At 34.1% G+C, this 25117-nt stretch overlaps 3 protein-coding genes and 1 pseudogene across 5 annotated transcripts; 1 reads left to right on the top strand and 3 right to left on the bottom strand.

The window, feature by feature from the left end:
* Positions 1–3968: 3968 nt before the first annotated feature.
* On the bottom strand, positions 3969–18457 carry LOC105972965 (RNA-binding (RRM/RBD/RNP motifs) family protein). 2 transcript variants are annotated; one of them, XM_012997949.2, is made up of 7 exons: positions 18299–18457; positions 8135–8190; positions 7929–8031; positions 7216–7286; positions 4874–5065; positions 4654–4781; positions 3969–4239 (listed from the first exon to the last, which is right to left on the bottom strand). In XM_012997949.2, the coding sequence occupies exons 1-7, from the start codon at positions 18408–18410 to the stop codon at positions 4191–4193; spliced, it is 711 nt and encodes a 236-aa protein (XP_012853403.2). In that variant the 5' UTR covers positions 18411–18457; the 3' UTR covers positions 3969–4190. The 2 variants fall into 2 exon arrangements, with proteins under 2 accessions (XP_012853403.2, XP_012853404.1); XM_012997950.2 differs by lacking the exon at positions 18299–18457 and having other exon boundaries at positions 8135–8318.
* Positions 9343–12706, bottom strand: LOC105972847 (ABC transporter G family member 1-like). The gene is made up of 8 exons (XM_088827061.1): positions 12298–12706; positions 11859–11938; positions 11299–11763; positions 10930–11016; positions 10698–10823; positions 10413–10607; positions 10233–10319; positions 9343–10058 (listed from the first exon to the last, which is right to left on the bottom strand). The coding sequence occupies exons 1-8, from the start codon at positions 12686–12688 to the stop codon at positions 9426–9428; spliced, it is 2064 nt and encodes a 687-aa protein (XP_088683187.1). The 5' UTR covers positions 12689–12706; the 3' UTR covers positions 9343–9425.
* LOC105969356 (chalcone--flavanone isomerase-like) lies at positions 15303–16381 on the top strand (annotated as a pseudogene). The gene is made up of 4 exons (XR_016034784.1): positions 15303–15444; positions 15528–15686; positions 15773–15996; positions 16095–16381. The product of XR_016034784.1 is annotated as a chalcone--flavanone isomerase-like (transcript).
* A 478-nt stretch (positions 18458–18935) lies between the features above and the next one.
* On the bottom strand, positions 18936–24165 carry LOC105972964 (ABC transporter G family member 1). Its single transcript, XM_012997948.2, has 8 exons — positions 23567–24165; positions 22397–22476; positions 21200–21664; positions 20831–20917; positions 20599–20724; positions 20310–20504; positions 20132–20218; positions 18936–19777 (listed from the first exon to the last, which is right to left on the bottom strand). Exons 1-8 carry the CDS (start codon positions 24036–24038, stop codon positions 19145–19147), a joined length of 2145 nt encoding a protein of 714 aa, XP_012853402.2. The 5' UTR covers positions 24039–24165; the 3' UTR covers positions 18936–19144.
* Between the last annotated feature and the right edge of the window lie 952 nt (positions 24166–25117).

A 25117-nucleotide genomic window follows, 5' to 3' on the forward strand; every position in this document is an offset into this window, starting at 1 on the left:
ATTCCGTCTTAAAAATTAATTATTGCTTAAATCTATCATGCATAATTGACTTACTATAATTATGAATAAATAACATTAATTGCAAGTATCAACAATGCCTAATTTAGGGGTGAGCAAAAATACCGAAAAATCGAACCTAAAGTCATATATGGTCTTTCCAATAGTTGCTTTAGTTAATTTGTTAAACCATACTTGCAACAAAATCATTTTTAAAAAATAAAAAAATATATATATATATATATATATATATATATATATATATATATATATATATATATATAGAGAGAGAGAGAGAGAGAGAGAGAGAGAGAGAGAGAGAGAGAGAGAGAAGGAAAAAAAATAATAATTAGCGGTCATTAGCAATACACCCCTCCTATAGATAAAAAATAGATAAAAAATAGTGATATGTCCATACCATAATTCTTCCTTTTGTGAAAACTCCTAGAATATTTATTTCCAATTTTACCCTTATACTACCTCACGTTTTTTTTAATAATTGTCTAATATTAACAAAATTCCTATCAATAAGGCAACTAAATCCCAATTTTTTAATAATTATCTACTATTTACAAAATTCCTATTATTGAGGACCTAAATCCCGTTAATTAGGATTAATTAGTATAATTTATCTCAATTATTCATTTTTTCTCTCTTTCCATAATAACAATTTAATTCCTAAAAATCGGCTTCCAAATTCCTAAAAAATTGCTACCAAATCAAAAAATAAATTATTTTCGGATTTTATTTTTTTATTTTTTATTTTTATATTATTTTCGGACTTTATTTAGCCATTTTTTATTTATTTTTATTTTAATATTTTTTAATAAAAGTAATTTATTTATTTTTTATTTTTTTTAAACAAAAAATTGAAAAATTTATCTCCACAAGTTTGCAACGCCGAATATGACTATAGTTGAATATGACTATATGTGACTATATTAACTGTAGTCATATTTTTTCTTTATATCGTTGTTTTTTATATTTTGAACTTAAAAATTTCGATTATATGGAATCATGTTTACCAAATCATATAAAACAACGAAGATTCCTTATTGTTTACGAAAACAATTCAGTCAATATCTACACAAAAAAATCAATTTGAATCTACTTACTAGAAGTTAACTTGAAAACGAGAATATAGATTATATTCAACAATAGTCATATTCGAATATGACTACAGTCATATTCGAAAAATACATAAATATGGCTATAGTCATATTCGAAGTAAAACTACACCACTTATTAGTGACAAAGCCAACGAGGTCTTCATACCCAAAATCACCCTGACATATCTTCACCCCAAACAAGCCTCCATACTTCAACACAATCATCAAGGTTGACGACATGATGTGCAGCACTACACAAAAAAATGAAAATGTGACTACTATGTGACTACTTCTGATGAATAAATCCGCACTACTCTGTAAATGCAAATCACATAATATTACGTGACTTCAATTCAACCACAACAAACACATTAAAACCACAACAAACACATTGAAACATATCAAGTAACGCAAAAAAACAAATTACAATAAAATTACACTAGCGTATCAATTAACCCAAAACGAATAAAAGATTTACAGAGTAGTCACAACGTAACTCTGTGTAAATCGGTATAAAATTTTCAATCAGTAACGATCATTTACACCAATTAAGACGACACAAAAAGAAACAATGAAAATTCGGTTCTAAATACACATACACACATATTTGAATACACACACTACAACCCAGCCCAAATTACGAAACCAACAAAATTAAAGCAAAACCTCTGACCTTCAAACACAGATTAAACTCCGGCAACGAACACAGTATGGTTGAACAGCGACGATATCTCAATTCTCACCTAATCTCGACTGAAATCACGCATGTATATCAAGGAGAACCACGTCCGCCTATAATAAAGGGAAAACGTTATGGAAAGATATCGTGATTAAATATTTGATTTATTATAAAAAACTGTTAATGAAGGTACTTATGTCTTATTATGTTTAATTGAGAGGGTTTCACTAATTAAGTTTGGAATGTGGGTTTCTTCAAAAGTCTTAAAAGTCAATTGAGTTTTACTCATAATATTTTTCATTCGAGGGGATTGCATATTTCTCCCTAGTAATTAATGATGTTAATACTGAATTATTGAACTGCATAAACAATGTCGGTGAATCTTCACCCACGTGGAAAATCAACTTATATTATGTTATTTAATATTATATATAAGATTTTTATTTAAATAAAAAGTGTAGATGTATCTTGTGGTAATATTCCTTAAGATGCGCACGCGATTTGTTTTTATTATTTTATGGTCCAACTACTTTTGGAATATCTTATGTGATCGCTTGATCAATTTTTTACCTACCTTTTAAGTACTTAATAAATAATTTATTTATTTTTAATATTTTATTACTATTCTAATTTGGTAGTTGGGGACAAACCTACTCATGTTCACAAAACACGTATTTTGGTTTTATTTTCGTAATTTGGGTCATGTGGAAAAGAGATTAGGGAATGTAAAATTAAATAATTAAATTGTATATTACGCTCAGCCCCTGAAGTAAGGTCAATTTTCTTTTTTAACAAAACTGATATTTACAACAATTCCAACTATATATTTTCTTTAAAAAAAAATTCTTCATTTAATAGGTAAATTTAACACGTTATAGATAGATGTGTAAGTTACTACATCAATTGAGTGGTTTAAATGACCCGAGCGTAAGGAAGATTTTCGAAATTTAGTCTTACCTCAGGGTTGGCTGCAATTTATTCTAATTAAAATGACTTATCTTTTAGATGATGGCTTCTCCTTTAAGAATTTGGTCAAAGTCATGAACAATCAAGGAGATTCAAATTTTATTATATTCACTATTTTCATTATCGAACAAAACATATATATAATGGGATAGTCAACTCAATCGAGTGAGTGCAATAAAAACTTTATTACATTTCATTAATCAATCATCAATAATAGAATAATAGAAAGTTTACATATTATATGTCTTTTTAGAGAGTTTTTTTTATCTCAAATTATTTGTCATTTTACATTTTCAATGAAGTATTAATTGCATTATTTTCAGTTTTACTCTTAATCACTCCTAATTAATTAGTTGAGAATCAATTAATGTCGAGGATATTTTAGTAATTTCATCTGTTTTTTACTATAATCTATGCACATTTATTGTTTTTCTTAATATGTGCAAAACAAACCAAAACGACATTTAAATTGGGACGGAGGGAGTAACATAAATGGGATGAAAATGAAAGTTCCAATATAAAAATACAAAATCCGATTTTCAGCTCAAACCCCAGTTTAACGAATTGTGAGATCATTTAAAAAAATATAGACTAAGCATGCGTAACTAGCTCTATCGACTCAAAAAATAACAAAAATTTCAGACCGACGCAAATCTACACCAATTAAACTACCATGCAAAATGTGATTTAATTATTTTATTTTGATGGGAGAAGGTATCATACACGTTCTTTAGACAATAATTATATTCGTAAAAATACTATTATATTTTATTTTATATATTATTTTTATTATTTATTAATATACTCTTTTGCAATACTTTGAAGTTTGAACCGAAGTTTAACTTATTTTCTTATTTTATTCAAATTGACATTGTCTATTTGAGTTGATTGGTGGATTCACATCACAAACACGTGGTTTTAAGGATTTTTTTATAATACAATTAATTTATATTACATTTTATTGCTTTGAATATTAATTTATACCAAAATTATTTATCAGATGCATCTCCAAAAAACCACAAGTGCTTATGCAACCAATGGATATTTATGTCGATTTCCCCTAAATATAGGGGTATTTTTTGCAATTAATCTAAACCCAAGAGCGTTGAATGCAATAAACACCTAAATCCCAATAATGTTTATATATCATTTTTGGTTGTGTATAATGAATTTCCATTTTTGATCCAATTCTAATTTCCAATAATTCCAACAATATGTGCTAATAAAAACTTCGTCTACTTAAAAAGATAATAACAATAACAATAATAATAATAACAATACAGTTACGCCATGGAATGGCATGAATCGTCACAATACCTAAAACAAACTTATCTGGTCGTTAACTGCTTAACGACACACGAATTATATATTATATTAATGAAGGAAGCAATAATAGATTGAAGCCTGCATCCGTGACGAACCAAATTGCATTTAATATATCAGTAATACGGCATGTAGCGGCCTGGACGCCTGAACCTTGGTGCCTTGCTGCAAGTAAATGTTATGAACACATGTTATTTATTTTTCGAATTTTTAAGTGGCTAAAAACACAAGCTTCACTAAAAATGTAACTTATACTGGTCAATTAATATTTTTTATTCTCGTCAAAATATGCATAAAAATTGCGACTATTGAAAGAATTTTGCGAGTGCATGAACAACTAAGAAAATACTCGAGTTGGAGTTTGAGCTTTTTTCGAGCCGGCTCATCGAGCTCACGAATCGGCTCAGCTCGTTTAGCACCCTTACGGTACTGTACTTCCGTCTCAAATAACAAATATTTTAGCAAGGGTAAAAATTTCATTTACTAAATTTAGGTTGTGTAATTTCCAAACATACTTTAAAAAGGTAATTAAAAAAAAAAAAGTAGCTGAAAGAGAGAATAAGAAAGAAAAAAACTTACCCGTAACCATACGGAGAATAGAAATAAGGGGGTACGTAAGGCCTCCTGAATCCATATGAAAGGTAAGGGTTAAATCGTCTTCCACGAAACTGTTTCATTCCAGGAACATTAGTCCTTTTCGCCATAACCTGCAAAATATTACAAATTAAGCAATTACAATAAATAAAACTCCAAGCATTTTTTTGGCCAAAAAAAAAACAGAAAATGATATTTATTCGACCTTTAATTGGCGTCCATGTAGCTCAGACTCGTTCAGTTGCAGGGCTTCTTGAATAGCTTCTTGTTCAAGAAATTCAACGTATGCAAAACCCTTTGGCTGCCCAAATTTATCGGTCAAAATTGTCACTCGATTTACCGTTCCGCACGATTGAAAATGCTGCTGTACCTCCTCAGGAGTGCATGCATAATCCACCTGTAACACAATATTCAGTAAGTGTAAGTGAATTGACAAAAAATAAAACAAGAAAAAGAAGGATCTGTAATAGAAGATTCAGCAAGAGTCGAGTAGTAGAATGACAATTTTTTCATCAAACTCTTCGTTCTGTTAAATCTCTTTTGATTTATTTCAAATTGCATAGCGAGCCATGCAAGAGTTTATAATAGCCATGCAGAAAATCATTATTTTCCCCTATCAAGTCTCACTGTAAATAATCAAATGCCACTACCACGAAATAAGCAAGCAAATACGTGGGCCCCAAATTGACACCAGAACAAAATTTGCCTCTCCCACCTAAAATTCTCCCATGAATCGAACTCTAATACCCGCAAGTCATTTTCTTGACACGTTATTCAAATCCCTTCAAACCAACTCACGTGTAATGAATCACAATAGAGTTAAACAAATCGGTACTCATATAACTATTTAAGTTGTAACACAACGAAAGGAAATCTCCGCAAAAGCTAGACTTAAGCAAGAGGTTGTGCCCCAGTATCGCAAGGAAGTGCAATTTTCTCATCACAATATCATGTCTTCATTTTATTTCTAGCAAAGAATTCAAAAAGATACGGCATTTAAAAATAAAAATAAAATAATAAAAAAAAACTAAATGAGAAGGAAGCGATATGCAAGGAGTTGGAAGAGGGGTAACAAATGATGCAATGTACTATATATCTAATGAAATCTCAAGCAAATGATCCAAAGGTGGCAAGCAAATTTATTTGTTATAGCAAGGGTGTTTAAGAGACAGGCTTCTTCAAATGGTTCTTTGACACCGATCTGGGGAAAAATGGGGAAAAAGCAAAATCAAATCCAAGTAAATACACCTCACCGCATCAGCTTCTATAACAAACCGAAATCTGAAGCACCTTATCCACCAGCTCAATCAGCAATGAAGAACTTAGCCACCGAAGTGATGTGGCAGTCACCAGCCTCGACTCTTCAGATGCACAGCAAGGATTCATCTTGGATAACATAATGACTACATTTGACCTTTTAAGTCATATATACATGTGTAAGATACATAACTAGTCGCCTGATAGTAGCACGAAACTAGAAAAAATACTTCATATCTCGTTCGCATTATCACTTTTTTCTTTTCCTCTTTTTGATTTTTTCTTCTTTTTTTTCTTCTTTTTTTTTCTTTTTTTTTTTTTTTCTTTTTGCTCTTTTTTGTCCCCATCCTTGAGACTTTTTTTTTTTCTTTTATCAATTTTACATGGGGAAGTCTCAATACTTTTCAGCTCATTACTAACTTTTTTCCCTTTTAATACAAACTCGTAATATTACAGATTATCAGGCAAGCCCACTTAATGGCAGAAGAATTGCTTTCATCATCACTATATAAGGCTAATGGCAATGTTACTCAGGGATCTGACCAGCCCTGCGATCAGTGAGAAGTATTAAATCCAAAAGAGGTCTAAATAATGTTAAATCAAAATCTTTTCAGATAGCATCAAAGGATAATCACGATAACAAACTACTCTATTTGTTAAGATAAATATTCAGAAATTGAAAGAAAAATCAGAATTGGACATTGGTGCTCGTTTACTCATCGAAGTTTTCTTATGGGATTGACTGACAGCTTAGAGGTTAGTTATACAAAATAAACATGCACACAAGGTATCTCTATTCCCAGCTGTGTTGCATCTAAGATGCAATAAATCTAGTACGTAGAGTAAGAGGGCAAACAGTATCACTTACTAAAGAAATGAATAATATATGTACAGATTGTACGGGATTAGGTGAATAACATGAAGATTACTATGATTACAAGCGTGCAAAAAAAAAAAGAACAAAAAATCCACAGATAGCATACAATATACAGGTCTCGTTTGGTTGCCAAGATAAAGCTAAGATAAAATTAAATAATCTAATGAAACCCAATTGTATCATTGGACCTTGGAAGATCCAATAAAAAAAACATGCCTAAAGGCATGATAACATAATATTTGCGGGTCGACCCGGCAAGTTATTGGGGATACCAAACATCAAACAAAGTCCCATTATTTAGTTAATCATGGCTAATCTCCCCAACCAAACGAGGCCATAACATATTAGACAAGATAAAACTGGAACTAAATAAGTTGAAAGAAAAAGATGCATAAAGTGAAATCGGTACTCACATTTCCAACGTAGACCGACCGTGAATCCACCTCCTCCTTGCTGGCCGCAGAAGCAGCAGCACTAGCAGGATCTATTCAAGAAAAAAACGGAAAAGTAAATAGATCACTCAAACGTTGAACATTCAACAAACTAGAACGGAACAAATAGACTGCATTCTATCTATCTATCTATCTATCTTCTTCGAGTCCTTGCCAGTTGCAGAACCCCTAGTTGATAATGGTTATGCTTTTGCATGCCACTTTTCTGTCTCAAGTTTACATTATTAGCCGTCTATCTTTCAAAATAATTAAAAAAAATATTCCGGTAAGTCATATGGTTTCACTTTTATGGGTAAAATTAACTAGATGACAAATATTTATGGGTAAAATTTCTAACTATATGGTCTCTCTCTAGATTAGCCAAAAATAAACAAAATCGAGACTCCATCCTCAGCTTAAACGCACTCCTGCACATAATAGATGCTAAACATTGGCAATGGCAACACAGCTAAAAAAAGTGGAGTTCATTAGCAATAACAAATAGCCAGCAACATAAGAAAGAATTTGATGATCAAACCAAACATTTGCGTACATTGGAATTCGTTTATCATTCACGAAACATTTCAATATTTTCCGTTCCATTGAATAATCAATCAAAAGATTAACCTTATAAGCATCAAAATCAATAAATTCAGAACAAAAATCAGAGAAAAATTCAGTGAAAAGATTAAAACCTTGAGCGGCGCCCATCTCCTTCTCAACCTTCGCCTGCATTTCACGAAGCGCCGCCGCTTCCTCCTCCATCTCCTTCAATCGCTTCTTCATCTCATCCAATTCCTTAACAAATACCAGATCCGATTAAAGCTCGCACACATCCGTAACACGATCAACGCGTATTACAAAACTAATTATGAAATCGAAAAACGAAATTATAATAAACCTTGGAGGCGGCGTCTTCTTCGGCTCCGGGCATTTCGACGTCGGCGTCCATTTCACCTTCGTCGGGAATTTCTGCGCCGTACACCTCGTGCTCTTCTTCCTCCATCAATCTCTCTCTCTCTCTCCCTCCTCCACTGTGTGTGAATTGCCGAAAGCGATAACCCCTCGGCCGAGCTCATTAATTACTGTTAAATATGGGCTTTCCAGTTGGGTCACAAAGATCCGAAAAGATCAAATACGGGCTGATCCGTAAATATAGGTAGGCCCGTAGATGTAAATGTTTCAGTAGTCTTTTCCAAAATTTTATTAGATTATATAATCCAAATTTCCAACCATGAATATTATTTTATTCAATTTAAATATTCATCTCATATTGAACTATTTGATATAAATAATATAGTTTCCAAAATGTATGATTAATAGGCTAAATTACTGTCCCCCATCATCCACCATGAGGTAAGGTCAAATTACGAAAAACACCCCTCGTGTTTGGGTAAGTACAATAACCCTTCAACTATGAATATTCTTATATGTCCGAGGAATGTTCTCTTCTCTAATTTGTACTCGTTTTGTGCAAAAAAATGCAGTTTCTGATGGTGCCACAATCTGATATTTACAAGCCAAGAGACACATCTTACGATCATTTTGTTTCAAAATGTGGAGCTCAAATGGGATAAATCAGGTACAAACTGGAGAATATTCAACATAATATATAAGATTTTACTAAATTTGATACCGCGGTAATGGACGTGTAAGAAAATTCATAATTGGTGAATTGGTTGTAATTATCAAAACGTGGGAATTTTTTTTCGTAATTTGACAGTATCTCAATTGTGGCCAATTAATACACTTATATTCATGTAGCCTAAAAATATGCCATACAAAGACACAAAATTAGGGAAAAATAATAATAGTAACACTAATTGGCGGTTTGTAGCTCCATACATCATTTATCAAATCATATGCTATGAACATAAGTTACAAAAATCAACCATTCACTAACAATTTCATTTTACAAATTACTATCATTGGTTAATGTAAAACAAATTAAATTAGTAAAAGTAAGTATAAAGCAATTTGCAACAATATTCTTTAAAAAAAATACACACACATACAAAATAGTTGCCTTTTAATGTGGCATTTTACAAACAAAACACACGAATTCAAAGAGATTTGAACTCCCGACCTCTCACCAAATTCCATTAAAGTAGCAATTTCAAAACCACTCGGACTAAACATTAGTAAGTTGTTCAAAAGCACTTATTCAAACTATAGTATATATATATGCACCCTTAATCCTTAGCATTACCCGCAAGAAAAGCTCTAATCATAGGCCTAAACTTTTCCTTAGCTTTTATGATACCCAAAAACATAAACCTATACAAAACAACCATACCAAAGAGAATAGCAACATCAATCCACTTAGAGTACCCCATCTCCACTTGCCAAACATTCCTCAAGATCTCCTCCCCCGTTATAGTCGACGCCCCTCCCGCCAGCTCGTTCGGGAACGTAAGCCCCTCGAACTCGTTCTTGAAGAACCCTTGGTCCGCGTACTTGTGGAACGCGATATAGTACATAGGGTACCTCCAGAACGGCTTCGGGAGGTCGTCGGGCAATCGGAAGAAACCCCCGTTGAGCATCATCACCCCTTGGATCCCGGCCCCCGTTATGATCCCCATGAGGAAATCGGGGACCACGCTCGCGACGATCATCATTAGGCTTTCGACCAGCATCATGCACGTGAATAGAACTATTAAGAAGCATACGAAGTGGTCGATGCTTTTTTGCAAGCCGACTAAGTAATATGCCATTGCGCCCGGTAGTAGTGAGATCAGCATTAAGTACGGGATTGAAGATATTGTATTCCCCACGACGAATGCGGCCACGCCGTAGTGGCCGTTCAGTCTTTCTCGTGTGAAGATCTGCAGTTGAAAAGACGGAAAATGTGAGCATTATAGTAATAATACTCATATATAAGGGGCGGTAACGACATTTAATTTAGTATCCGTACCCGACCCATTTATTAATGGGCGGGTGAATATACCAAACCGGTCGAATCAACATTGTCATCCCTATGAAATACGAGACATAATTACCTTCATGTCCTCGACGAAAGAAGGGAAGCCACCAATAGCCATAAATGTCAAGAAAGCTGCAACAAAAAACAGCATCGAGCCTCTAGCCTGCCAAAATAAATCGAAAAAAAAAGTCGTCAAATTAGTGAATTAATTTAAATTCTCATCAATAACAAAATTGCTTTAAGAAAAATTAATTACCTGAATGGATCCATAGCTATGGCCAATGTCATAATATATAGTTCCGACACACAAGCAAAGTGCGATATATATCGCTAAACGAAGCCAATAGTACCCGAGATCACGATACATGTTCACGAACGATCTTTGAGTTAGAACAACGCATTGAGTAATAAACCCTGCATGGCTTCCCTTCTTCTCCAATGCTTCTCCACTCTAAATACAAATTTCAAATCGAGTAATTAATATATTCGAATGAATACTTAGATATATTCGACTTTAATGCATGTAGTTATATATGTATACCTTTAGACATATATCTTGTACTTGTTTTTGAACGTGCTCGTATGCGTGAGAAGACTTGTACGAATCAGTAAGTACGTTGACTGCTTCCGTTGCAGTTATGGTTCCGTCGAGTCCTTGTTCGATATCCTATACGTACAAAAATCAGTTGTGTCCAATTTCTCGAAACAACGTAACAAAATAAAACTAATTAAGAGAGAGATTATTTATTTAATTTCTGAATTTAATTACTCACAACATCAAAGTCTTTGTTAATTGTCCTGAGATAGTGGTCCGATGGATTCCTCATTGATGGGCAAGGGAAGCCATTTGAAGCAAAAAACTGTTACACAATCACAAGAAAGTATAAATATTTTTAGCCAACTAATTAGTAATACTTAGGGCAAATTACGGCCACCCCTCAGGTATGGCAAAATTACGAATTCCCCTCTTGTTTGGCTGTAATTACTAATTACCCAAATAGGAGAGGGGGTTTTCGTAATTTGATCATAACTCAGCGGGGTGGCCGTAATTTGCCCGTAATAATTATAAAAGTGGAAATCGGACGTGCTTGATTGGATAATACTTTTCGTTGGAAAAAAAAATAGTAAGTGAAAAACGTTACCGAATTTGCAGCCGAAGTCGAACCAAAGTAAACAACTCTTCCAGATGACAAAAGGCAAAGATTATGGAAGAGATCAAAAACCTCCCCGCTCGGCTGATGAATCGAGACAACGACCGTCCGTCTATCCTGCCGCGCGATTTTGATAATACGGCTCATGACATGGTAAGAAGAAGCGCTGTCCAAACCGCTCGTGGGCTCGTCCAAAAATAGAAGTTGGGGCCTCGTCAGTATCTCGATGCAAATGCTCACTCTCCTCTTTTGTCCACCGCTGAGCCCCTTCACGCTCCACCCTCCGATTCTCGTATCCACCGCGTCTTGTAGGCCCATCTCTTTGATAGTGTCCTCGGCCCGTTTTTTCTTTTCGGAGTTGGACATTGTGTTTGGGAGCTGGAGGAGGGCGGAGTAGTGGACCGCTTCTCGTACGGTCAACGTTGTCATTAACGTGTCGTCTTGAGTCAGGTATGCCTTGAAAGTAGATTTTGATTGTAGTTAAGAATATCTATTATATGTTGAATTAAATTGTTGGTAAGTTTAAAATCATGAATGAATGTTTTTCTTACAGAAGTGCCAAATGCTAGTGCTTTCTTTCGGCCGTTGATTAGAATATCTCCCTTCTGTCTTGTGTTAGAATCTAGCCTCCCTGAAATAAGAATTAATGTTTTTAATTACCACTTTCCAAACATCAAATTGATGATAAATGTGAAAAGAATATAATCTTATATGCATGGATACTTCAATTCCAAAAAATACAACATAGGGTAAATTACGAAAATATCTTTCTTTCTTTGTAATTTGAGTATTTACAATCACCCCTCAACATAATCTTCTAGATTGCGTGGAATATTCTTCATTTGGTACTTATTTTTTTTTTTTTTTGAAAAAATACAGTTTCTGATGCACCAAAATTAAATATTTACAAAATAATAGACACATCTTATGATAATTTCAAAACGAGGAGTTCGAATGGGATAAAATAGGTACAAACTGGAGAATAGTTACCGGCCAATGCATTGAGAAGAGTAGACTTTCCACAACCAGAAGGCCCCATGACAGCTAAAACCTCACCAGGCTCAACGTAACCGCTAACTCCCATCAGAATCGGCCGCCGCCCCTCCGCCGCCGCCGCCTTCTTTTCCGGCACCGTCACCCACAAATCCTTCCACGTCAGGTAAATCCCACCTCCCAAATTTCCCAACGCGGCCTCCGGCGCCGCTCCATTGCCGGAGCCAGCATCGGAAGACGGGCGGCGGATGCTGAACGGAAAACCCAGTTTCGAGCTGTTGGCCGCCGGCGTAATTTCATCAGTATTAGTATCGTGGCTTATGACGGGCTTCTTGATCGGGCTCGGGCTAGGTGTCCATCTTGGAACACTAGTTGCATGAGAATCCATTATTATAATTTCTCCAACTAGGAAAACACTGTTTATATACTTTATAATTCATGCAATATATATATATATATATATATATATATATATATATATATATATATATATATATATATATATATATATATATATATATATATATATATATATAGGGCATATTACAAATAAGCCCATCAGTGGGAACTTATTCATAAAGAGATCCAGACAATATTCTCCTTTACCAATAAGTCCACACATGGTCCAGATTTATGTAAAGGACTAAAATAACCCATCTTACTTTTATATGCTCCAATTTCATCCTTAACTTAATTTAACTTCAATTTGACCCCAAATTTCACAAATTATTCAATTTTGACCCAAAACTTTTTTTTTTCACAAATTTTTTTTTTTCAAAAACTTTTTTTTTCCGCCGGATTCCGGCGTTGACCGGCGGTCAACGCCGGTCTCCGGCGTTGACTTTTTTTTTTTTTTTTTTTTTCCGGATTCCGGCGTTGACCGGCGGTAAACACCGGTCTCCGGCGTTGACTTTTTTTTATTTTTTTTATTTTATTTTTTTTTTAATTTTTTTTTCTGTAACTTTTTTTTCCGTTTAAACAACAATATTGCTTTGAATGACAGTAATATTAACTATATTACTGTTAAACACAGTAAAAATAACTAAACTATAGTTTAACACAGTGATATTGCTATATTAATCTCTAGCACATTAATATTAACACAACAAAATTCATTATTATTGTATAATAAAGTAATATTACTATGTTGTCCGTTCAACAAATTTAAACAAAATAAAAAAAACCAAAAGAATTAATATTACTGTGAGTGACAGTAATATTACTATAGCAACAGTAATATTACAATAGTAGACAGTAATATTATTACGTTACTCCGTGAATAACTCAAACAAACAAAATATCCAAACAAAAGAATAATATTGATGTGGTTGACAGGAATATTACTATAACAAACAGTAATATTACCGTCAACCACAGTAATATTATTGTGTTTACAGTAATATTACAATAATAGACAGTAATATTAATACAAACACCACAAAAAAATAATAATATTGATGTTGTTGACAGTAATATTATTGTGTTTACAGTTATTTTACTGTCAACGACAGTAATATAATTACGTTGACTTGTCAATAAATCAAAAAAAAATAAAAAAAAATAATAATAAATAAAAAAATATAATATTGCATTAATTTACTGTCAACGGCAGCACAATTACATAAATGTAATGTCAACGGTAGTACAATTACGTTAATTAACTATCATTGACAGTATAATTACGTTAATTTACTGTCAGTGACAGCACAATTACGGTCAACGTTTAGCGGCGGACGTGGAAAAACAAAACAAACCAAAAAAAAAAAAAAACTTAAAAAACACTAAAAAAAGAGACCGCCGGAAACCGGCGAAAAAATCCGGCGGAAAAAAAAATCCGGAAGAAAAAAAAAAAAAAAAAAAAAAAAAAAAAAGTCAACGCCGGAGACCGGCGTTGACCGCCGGTCAACGCTGGAAACCGGCGAAAAAATCCGGAAGAAAGAAAAAAAAAAAAAAAAAAAAAAAAAAAATTAAAAAAGTCAACGCCGGAATCCGGCGGCAAAAAAAAAGTTTTTGAAAAAAAAAATATTTTTTGAAAAAAAAAAAGTTTTGGGTCAAAATTTAATAATTTGTGAAATTTGGGGTCAATTGAGATTAAATTAAGTTAAGGATGAAATTGGAGCATATTAAATTATACTCCAAAAAAAAGTCAAAATTGAATTTTTGTGGTCAAAATTGAACTTTTATGGACAAAATTGATTAATTTGGATTACAATTAAGAATTGGGTATAAATGGTTGAGGGTAATATTGGGATATACATGAATGTTTCCTTTAGTTATAATAAATATTAAAGGGATGGGCTTATTGGTAAAAGAGATATGTCCCCTAAACCTAGAATAATAAACATGTTTGGTTGGGGACTTTTGCATAAAAATCCCATATATATATATATATATATATATATATATATATATATATATATATATATATATTAAGTATATATATATGTTGATAACCCCCAATTCTCGCCCCCCTATTTTCTACGCTTTATTTTTGGCCCCTTTTAATCTGAAACGGCGCCGTTTCGTTTCAATCCACCAATCACCGTGCAGCTTTCTTTTCTTTTTCCTTTTCTTTCAGAAAATGCACGATCGACCTACTTCTTTTCCTTTTTTTTTTTTTTTCCCCTTTTTCCCTTCTCTCCTTTCTGCCGCCGCAAATGCTGACTGCCCCACCGCTCTTCTTCTCCACTCAGGGGCCTTCCTCTTTCTTCCTTGCCACACAACCATGGCAGCGGGAATCGTTCCCCCCCCCCCCCCCCCCCCACCTCCACGCGCGTTCGCCGCCCACCGCCTCTGCCGCCAACGTCTCTTCCCACCGCACCTTTCCTCCACCTGCTCCGCCGCGCCTCCCTTCTCCCCGGAAATTCCGATGTTCCTTCCGGATCCGCCGTCAATCTCAAGAATTCCCAGGTAGCCATCCACCCCCGCAGCTACTTTCCTCCCTCTCTTCCCTCCGCCTTCCTCTTCAAGACCTCCCTGATCGCCGCCCTCCTCAGCTATTTTTTTATGATTGAATATTGCTTAAATTTTAATTTTAAGCAATATCAGTGTCTTTAATTTTACAAGTCCAGGTCGAATCATGCGTATTTCCTCCAGCGATCAACCCTCCCGGTTCCACCAAGACCTTCTTCCTCGGCGGCGCAGGTTAGTTCTCTCGTTTATCTGCTGAAGCAGTAGTGCAATTTCAAAATCAGCGCCGCTGATATGGTTATTGATAACATGCGCAGGGGTGAGAGGGATGGAGATCGAGGGGAGGTTCATCAAATTCACTGCAATTGGGGTTTACCTAGAAGATAACGTTGTACAGTCACTCGCCGTTAAGTGGAATGGCAAGACCGCCGACGAATTGACGGATTCCCTCGACTTCTTCGGAGACATCGTCACTGGTAAGGATTCAATTTTCAGTTTTTTTTTTTTTTTTTTTTTTTTTCTTTTAAGAAAAAGTTATTAATCCCTAATTGTTAATTTTTAGATGCCTTTGAGAAATTCACAAACGTGACAACGATACTGCCATTAACTGGCAAACAATACTCCGAGAAGGTAGCAGAAAACTGCGTCGCCTACTGGAAAAAAGTAGAGAAATACACCGATGCAGAGTCTGCCGCAATCGAAAAGTTCCTCCAAGTATTTAGCGACGAAAACTTCCCTCCTGGAAGCTCTATCCTCTTCACTCAATCACCGGAGGGCTCATCAACGGTGATCACACGTTTCTTGGGCAATTAAGATGATGAACGATGACTTGCTTTTTTCGCCTCTATTAATCGACTCCTTTACTGTGTGTTGTTGATCTGCAGATTAGCTTCTCCAAAGATGATTCGACCCCTGAGCGCGGTCATAGAGAACAAACAACTCTTGGAAGCAGTGCTTGAGTCGATTATCGGTAGGCACGGTGTATCCCCTTCAGCAAAACAGAGTTTGGCTGCAAGAATATCGGATTTGCTGCTGAAGCCGAATGAACCCGAGAAAGTTGCTGCTGCTACTGCAAAACCTCAGGAAAACTAGGCCAGGCTCGTCATGTTCTATTATTATATTAGTTCATTTCTCAGGACTAAAGAAAGTATATCCTCTGCAATTCATGGGCTTTAAAGATGAGAAGAGACTGTTAAAAGCTGAAAGCATTTGTATCAAATATGCTTCAACGAATGTTGAAGAAAAGGCTTAATTCTTGGCTACACAGCATCAGTTGTGGTCAGTTCTTGCATTTAATTTATTCTCCTTCTTTTTTACCTAATTACTTCAACAAGTCATGCATTCATTTAGTTTGATTTAATGATTTTGCATCTTTTATAGATTATTGAACAAAGTTCCAGCAAGTTGTATCCACCTAAATAAACTATCAAGAAATTAAGATTAGCTTCTCATTATTGTGTTTCCTCTTTGAAGTAGGTAATAACAATAGCAACAAGGAAGAAGTTTCAGAGGCTTCAGCTGCTGGAGCTGCTGTTTCTTCTACGATTCGGCATAACCCGCTTGGTTAGTTCTTCGAGATTTATGGAAAATTAATTTAATTTCTTTCCATCATTAATATGCTTATTTTTGGCTTTCTGTAACCTGTTTTGCATTGTATTTCCGTTTTAATTTGGAAGAATCTGAAAAAGAATATTAATTCTGAAATTAAAGAAATCTCCTTCTCCTTCACCGTTGCCTGCATTATTTTCTCTTATTTTTTATTCGTATGAATCAACCGGGCACCGCGCCTTGCGCGGTGCTCCATCACTAGTATATATATATATATATATATATATATATATGCGCGCGCGCGTGGGGTGAGGAATTTGGATTAGGCACGATAAATTAATTGCATTAATTTTTTTTTTTTTTGTAATTGGCATTTTTATATTTTAGGTTAAATTACGGGCAACCCTTGAGGGAAAGTCAAATTACGAAAAAATCTCTCATGTTTGGGTGATTACAATTACCCCTCAACTGTGAGTCTTCTTACACGTCCACCATTATGATGTTAAATTTAGTGGAATCTTTTCTATTATATGGAATCTTCTTGATTATATGAAATATTCTCAAGTTTGTAACCGGTTTATCTCATTCGAGCTCCACATTTAGAAACAAGATGATCATAAGATGTGTTTTTTTTTTTGCGTATATATCAGATTGGCATTAGAAACTGCATTTTTTGCACAAAACAAGTATAAATTAGAGAACATTCCACATAATCTAGAAGATTATGTTGAATTTAACATCATAAGGATTGAAGTGTAAGAAGATTCATAATCGAGGGTTGTAATTACCTTTTGGAATTGAAATGAATATCTAAATTTTAAAATTGAAATTGAAAAATGTTTTGTACTTTCCAAAGAAATCGGAAAAAAAAAAAAAGAAGAAGATAAATTTGATCCATTATATCTGACTTTCAACCCTAATTCTGCTAAGCTAAATAAGTTATTGAATAATATGTTTGGTGGCCTAGCTATTAATTGGTGATTACTATTCAAATTCTACTTAATATTATCATTCATATTAGGTATAACTTCTAGGTGAGGATTTAGATAAAAGTTATGTTACTCTTTTTGTGAACTCAAATTAATATTTATTAAAAAGCATAATAATGATTTCAAACTAATGTCATCAATGGCTACGAAATTTTGGTGACCCAATCCTATGTATATGATGATGTTTAATAGTCACCTATAAAAATATTGAATCGGGTAATCACGTGCTCGATATTCTTGAAACTCCTTAATAATTTGGAGATTCATGCGATAAAAATAAACGTGAACTAAGTCGGGATCGATCCGGTGGAAGCCCCTCCGATACTTAATTCAGATATATGGATCGTGAAATAATTGAAAGAATTATAACAATTTGATTCCTTGAATAAAAAATATCGTACCTTAATTTAATGTATTAAGTTCTATCTTTATTTGGTCGATTTCAATTTATAGAGCCCCCAAACCTCTGTAGGGTCTTTGATTCAGTAAATTAATAAAATCGTATTCCACCCCACCCCCCAAATCCATTTCGATGTCGGAGTCCATTTCACCTTCGTCGGGAATTTCTGCGCCGTACACCTCGTGCTCCTCTTCCTCCATCAATCTCTCTCTCCTCCACTGTGTGTGAATTGCAGAAAGGGATAACCCCTCGGCCGAGCTCATTAATTACTGTTAAACATGGGCTTTTCAGTTGGGTCACAAAGATCCGAAAAGATTAATACGGGCTGATCCGTAAATATAGGTAGGCCCGTTGATGTAAATGTTTCAGTAGTCTTTTCCAAAATTTTATTAGATTATAATCCAAATTCCCAACCATGAATATTATTTTATTCAATTTAAATATTCATCTCATATTGAACTGTTTAATATAAATAATATATTATTTCATAAATAGGTGTCGTTTTTTCACTTTGCCACAAGTTTTAAAAATCTCAATAAATATGTCTTAATTTTAGAAAAATATATAGATATTGATAGATCAAAATACCCTTATTTAAGGGTATAATTGGAAAATATATAATTAATGCAGACTTGAAATTTTAAAAAGTGGCAGATAATATGAAACAAAAGAAATTATCAATGATTACTAACACTTATATTCATTTTACTAACAATTTTATTTTACAAATGACAATCATTCATTAATGTAAAACAAATTAAATTAGTAAAAGTAAGTACAAAGCAATATGCAACAAGATTCTTTAAAAAAAATACACACAATACAAAATAGTTGCCTTTTAATGTGGCATTTTACAAACAAAAGACGTGAATTCAAAGAGATTTGAACCCCCGACCTCTCACCAAACTCCATTATAGTAGCAATTTCAAAACCACTTAAACTAAACCTTAATAAGTTGTTCAAAAGCACTTATTCAAACTATAGTATATATGCACTCCTAATCCTTCGCATTACCCGCAAGAAAAGCTCTAATCATAGGCCTAAACTTTTCCTTAGCTTTTATGATACCCAAAAACATAAACCTATACAAAACCACCATACCAAAGAGAATAGCAACATCAATCCACTTAGAGTACCCCATCTCAACTTGCCAAACATTCCTCAAGATCTCCTCCCCCGTAATAGTCGCCGCACCTCCCGCCAGCTCGTTCGGGAACGTAAGCCCTTCGAACTCGTTCTTGAAGAACCCTTGGTCCGCGTACTTGTGGAACGCGATATAGTACATAGGGTACCTCCAGAACGGCTTTGGGAGGTCGTCGGGCAACCGGAAGAAACCCCCGTTGAGCATCATCACCCCCTGGATCCCGGCCCCCGTTATGATCCCCATGAGGAAATCGGGGACCACGCTCGCGACGATCATCATTAGGCTCTCGACCAGCATCATGCACGTGAATAGAACTAGCAAGAAGCATACGAAGTGGTCGATGCTTTTTTGCAAGCCGACTAAGTAATAGGCCATTGCCCCCGGTAGTAGTGAGATAAGCAATAAGTACGGGATGGAAGATATTGTATTCCCCACGACGAACGCGGCCACGCCGTAGTGGCCGTTCAGTCTTTCTCGTGTGAAGATCTGCAGTTGAAAAGACGGAAAATGTGAGCATTATAGTAATACATACACATATATAAGGGGCGGTAACGACATTTAGTATCCGTACCCGACCCATTTATTAATAGGCGGGTGAATATACCAAACCGGTCGAATCAACATTGTCTAACCCTAGGAAATACGATTAATTATTAAAGAAAAAAAAGGGAGATACAATTAAACCTCTATAAATTAATACAGTTCGGACTAACAAAATTCTATTAATTTAGCGAAATATTAAATTATCGAACTAATAATTTAGTTGGTTTTAACGTGTCGGGACCAGGAGAAACTATTATTTAAGCGAAGTTATTAATTTATCGAATATTAATTTATTACCTTCATGTCCTCGACGAAAGAAGGGAAGCCACCAATAGCCATAAATGTCAAGAAAGCGGCAACGAAAAACAGCATCGAGCCTCTAGCCTGCGAAAACATATCGCAAAAAAAAAATTATCGATTAGTGAATTTAAATTCTCATCAATATAAAAATTCATTAAAATGAGAAATTAATTACCTGAATTGATCCATAGCTATGGCCAATGTCATAATATATAGTTCCGACACACAAGCAAAGTGCGATATATATCGCTAAACGAAGCCAATAGTAGCCGAGATCACGATACATGTTCACAAACGATCTTTGAGTTAGAACAATGCATTGAGTAATAAACCCTGCATGGCTTCCCTTCTTCTCCAATGCTTCTCCACTCTAAATACAAATTTCAAAACGAGTAATTAATATTTTCGAATGAATATATACTTAGATATATTCAACGTTAATGCATGTAGTTATATATGTATACCTTTAGACATATATCTTGTACTCGTTTTTGAACGTGGTCGAATGCGTTTGAAGACTTGTACGAATCAGCAAGTATTTTGACTGCTTCCGTTGCAGTTATGGTTCCGTCGAGTCCTTGTTCGATATCCTATACGTACAAAAATCAGTTGTGTCCAATTTCTCGAAATAATGTAACAAAATAAAACTAATTAAGAGAGAGATTATTTATTTAATTTCTGAATTTAATTACTTACAACATCAAAGTCTTTGTTAATTGTCCTGAGATAGTGGTCTGATGGATTCCTCATTGATGGGCAAGGGAAGCCATTTGATGCAAAAAACTGTTCCACAATCACAAGTATAAATATTTTTAGCCAACTAATTAGTAATACTTAGGGCAAATTACGGCCACTCCTCAGGTATGGCAAAATTACGAAAAAACCCCTCTTGTTTGGCTGTAATTACTAATTACCCAAATAGGAGAGGGGGTTTTCGTAATTTGACCATAGCTCAGCGGGGTGGCCGTAATTTGCCCGTAATACTTATAAAAGTGGAAATCGGATGTGTTTGATCGGAATAATACTTTTCGTTGGAAAAAAAGAATATTAAGTGAAATACGTTACCGAATTTGCAGCCGAAGTCGAACCAAAGTAAACAACTCTTCCAGATGACAAAAGGCAAAGATTATGGAAGAGATCAAAAACCTCCCCGCTCGGCTGATGAATCGAGACAACGACCGTCCGTCTATCCTGCCGCGCGATTTTGATAATACGGCTCATGACATGGTAAGAAGAAGCGCTGTCCAAACCGCTCGTGGGCTCGTCCAAAAATAGAAGTTTGGGCCTCGTCAATATCTCGATGCAAATGCTCACTCTCCTCTTTTGTCCACCGCTGAGCCCTTTCACGCTCCACCCTCCGATTCTCGTGTCCACCGCGTCTTGTAGGCCCATCTCTTTGATAGTGTCTTCGGCCCGTTTTTTCTTTTCGGAGTTGGACATTGTGTTTGGGAGTTGGAGGAGGGCGGAGTAGTGGACCGCTTCTCGTACGGTCAACGTTGTCATTAAGGTGTCGTCTTGAGTCACGTATGCCTAATATATATATTAATCGATATTTAGTGACGGAGACAGCATAGGGCAAAAACGCTGCACTACGTCCCTCAACATTTTCTAAGTTCAACAATAAATAAAGGGTGAAATACACTTTGCACCCATGAAGTATTGCCTATGTAATATTTACCCTCTTAAAGTATCATTTGTAACACTTTCCCCACTCAACATCAATTATTTTTTATTTAAATTTGAAACATAATAAACATAACAATCTAATAATTATTGGTTCATATAAAATTGAAAAGTAACTAATATTGAATTATTGAAAAATAATTAAAAAATAATATATATTGTATAATAATGAATGAAATATATTTTAAGAAATTAATAAACTTAATACTTAAGATTACTATTAGTTATATATTGATTTCTTAAAATTTATCGACATAAATGTATTTGATTAATCGGTCTAACAACAATTAGAATTTTAGTTAAATATGTACCCAAAGCAAGATAATATTTTAACATTTTAAAATATTGCATTTTTCTAAAGATATTTTTAGTTGTATAATTTAATTATTCTTTTAGTTAGTCCTGTCAATAAAAGAGAAAATTTGAAGGTATTAGAATTTAAAATACAAATTAAATTGTGTTTGAGGGATAAGTGTAACAAATAATATTTTAAGATAGTAAATGTTTAGGCTATACTTTAGGGGTGTAAAGTGTATTCAACCCATAAATAAATGTCATAAAATAAATAGATTTTCTTACAGAGGTGCCAAATGCTAGTGCTTGCTTGCGGCCATTGATGAGAATCTCTCCCTTTTGCCTTGTGTTGGAATCTAGCCTCCCTGGTAATTAAATGCTAATATTAATTAAATAAAAAATATTATTAGCTATCACGTACACGGAAACAGCGATATGGGGACACAAGAAAACGGACACGAGAAAACGGGAGTTTGAGGGAAATGTGCAAATATTAAAATTATGGGGGCGTATTTATAAATATACTATATAGACATATATAAATTTTTGTTTATATATAAATTATTTTTATATGTTTTCATACAATATTCAAAATAAATTTTATAATCAACTGCCAATTTGTAATTAATTATTAAATCGTGTCAATAAATACAAGTTAGGATGTAGTTATTGTTAAATTAAGAATATTATTGAGAAATTACATTTAATATCAAACTAATAAATACTTAAATAGATCTAATACAAGCAACGTAGATCCTCCTAACTAATTAATTAGTTTTTCCATTGAAAATTAAGAATATTCGAGACCTCCTAATTAACTACAAGCAAAGTAGATCTTACTAACTAATATTAGATCTATAAACTATTGAAAATTTGTTTTAATATTTTATTTCCTATGTATTATATTTATTGTATAAATAAATAATAAATAATCGAGAATTTGTGCTGCCCACCCACCGAACAAAATGATTAGCTGGCTGTCATTCCTCTTCATAAAAGGCCCAAGTGAGAAATAAAATAATACTACTTAATTGTATTATTTTTATATTTCAAAAATTCAATAAATATATATAGTTTATAATAAATTAAGTCATTACCCTTAAATTTCAATTTTTTGTTTACACAATACACTCGAAACTAAATTCTATTAATTTAGTGAAATGTTAAACTATGAAATTAATAATTTAAGTACGTTTTTACCAAGTTAGAACAAAAAAAATACTATTATTTAGACGAGTTTATTAATTTATCGAGGTGGCATATATGTTCAAAAAAAGAAAAAAAGAAAGTAGTACTTGCCTACTTGGCATAAACTTAAAACAAATATTACTTTTTTCAGTATTTAAATACTTTATTAAATGGAAATATAAAATTATTAATTAAACAAATATTACTTTTTTTTCTGTAATTAAATAATAATTTATTAAATGGAAAAACAAAAAATAATAAAATTACCTGCCAGTGCATCAAGAAGAGTGGACTTTCCGCAACCAGAAGGCCCCATGACAGCCAGAACCTCACCCGGCTCAACGTAGCCGCTAACTCCCGCCAGAATCGGCCGCCGTCCCTCCGCCGCCGCCGCCTCCTTCTTCTTCTCCGGCACCGTCACCCACAAATCCTTCCACGTCAGGTAAATCCCACCTCCCAAATCCTTCTCTTCTCCGTTATCGATATTCAACGAGCCACGATACCTCCCCATCTCCGACGACTCGGAGCGGACTGAGCCACCGTCGGAGGGCTGCCAGCCGACGCTGAACGGAAAGCCCAGCTTCGAATCGTTGGCCGCCGGCGGCGTAGCTTGATCGGCGTATGAAGAAGCGAAGCTATCGGAACCGTAATCATGGCTTATCACAGGTTTGATGATAAGGTTTGAAGATGGACTGGAGCTGGGTGTCCATCTCGGAACATTAATTGGAGATGAATCCATGATTGTGATATGTAATAAATTCTGCAGCCAAAATGCTGTTTATATAGACAAGATTAGAGGTGACGTGGTTAATGACGTCACATATATATATTTTTGTATATTTAAGAATGAAAAATAAAAAAAATACAAATTGAGCTTTTAGTTTGGGCCATGTTGTAATATATTAATGGTAAGGGAAGCAACAGTGGCGGGCCTGGCGGCTGTGTGAAGTGCAATTTCCCGCGTAATCAAAGCATGACTAAAACGACCATCCAAATAATACGGCCCGCTGCCTGAGATATGGTTATTTACAGAATAAAATCATATGTTCAGTTTGGTTAACGGTATGAATTGTTAGTGCACTGAAATTTCGGTTCGGTTGTACCGAGTACCGACTTAACAATCCTTAATTTACCTCTGGAGGAGTATTTTCGTAACATAATACATAGTTAAAGGGTGGCTGTAATTAGTTAAACAATAGGGGGTTTTCGTAATTTGACCATAACTCAGGGGTGACCGTAATTTGCGTGAATAATAATAATAATAATAATAATAATAATAATAATAATAATAATAATAATAATAATAATAATAATAATAATAATTATTATTATTATTATTATTATTATTATTATTATTATTATTATTATTATTATTATTATTATTATTATTATTATTATTATTATTATTATTATTATTATTATTATGCCCAACCCCTGAGGTATGACCAAATTACGAAAAAACCCATTTTATTTGGGTAATTATAGTCACCCTTCTTTTTAAATATTTTTATATAAAATTTATGTAATTCAGTTATTTAACGAGCCAAATCGTATGTTCAGTACGATAAACTGTATGAACTGTTGGCGTACCGAAATTTCGGTTCGGTTTTACCGGCGTAACATCCCTAAATTTACCTCTCGAATGTATTTTCGTAAAATAATACATAGTTGAGGGGTGACTGTAATTGCCTAAACATGAGGAGGATTTTCGTAATTTGATCATAATTCATAATCATTGTTATCCATATTAGTGAGGTTAATTTAAAACTAAAATTAGGTTAACATGCATGGGGTGATTTTGAATTAAATATATTTTTG

The sequence above is a fragment of the Erythranthe guttata genome, chromosome 12 (genome assembly GCF_056151865.1).
Source record: "Erythranthe guttata isolate IM_541 chromosome 12, IM_541, whole genome shotgun sequence".
Lineage (NCBI taxonomy): Eukaryota > Viridiplantae > Streptophyta > Magnoliopsida > Lamiales > Phrymaceae > Erythranthe > Erythranthe guttata.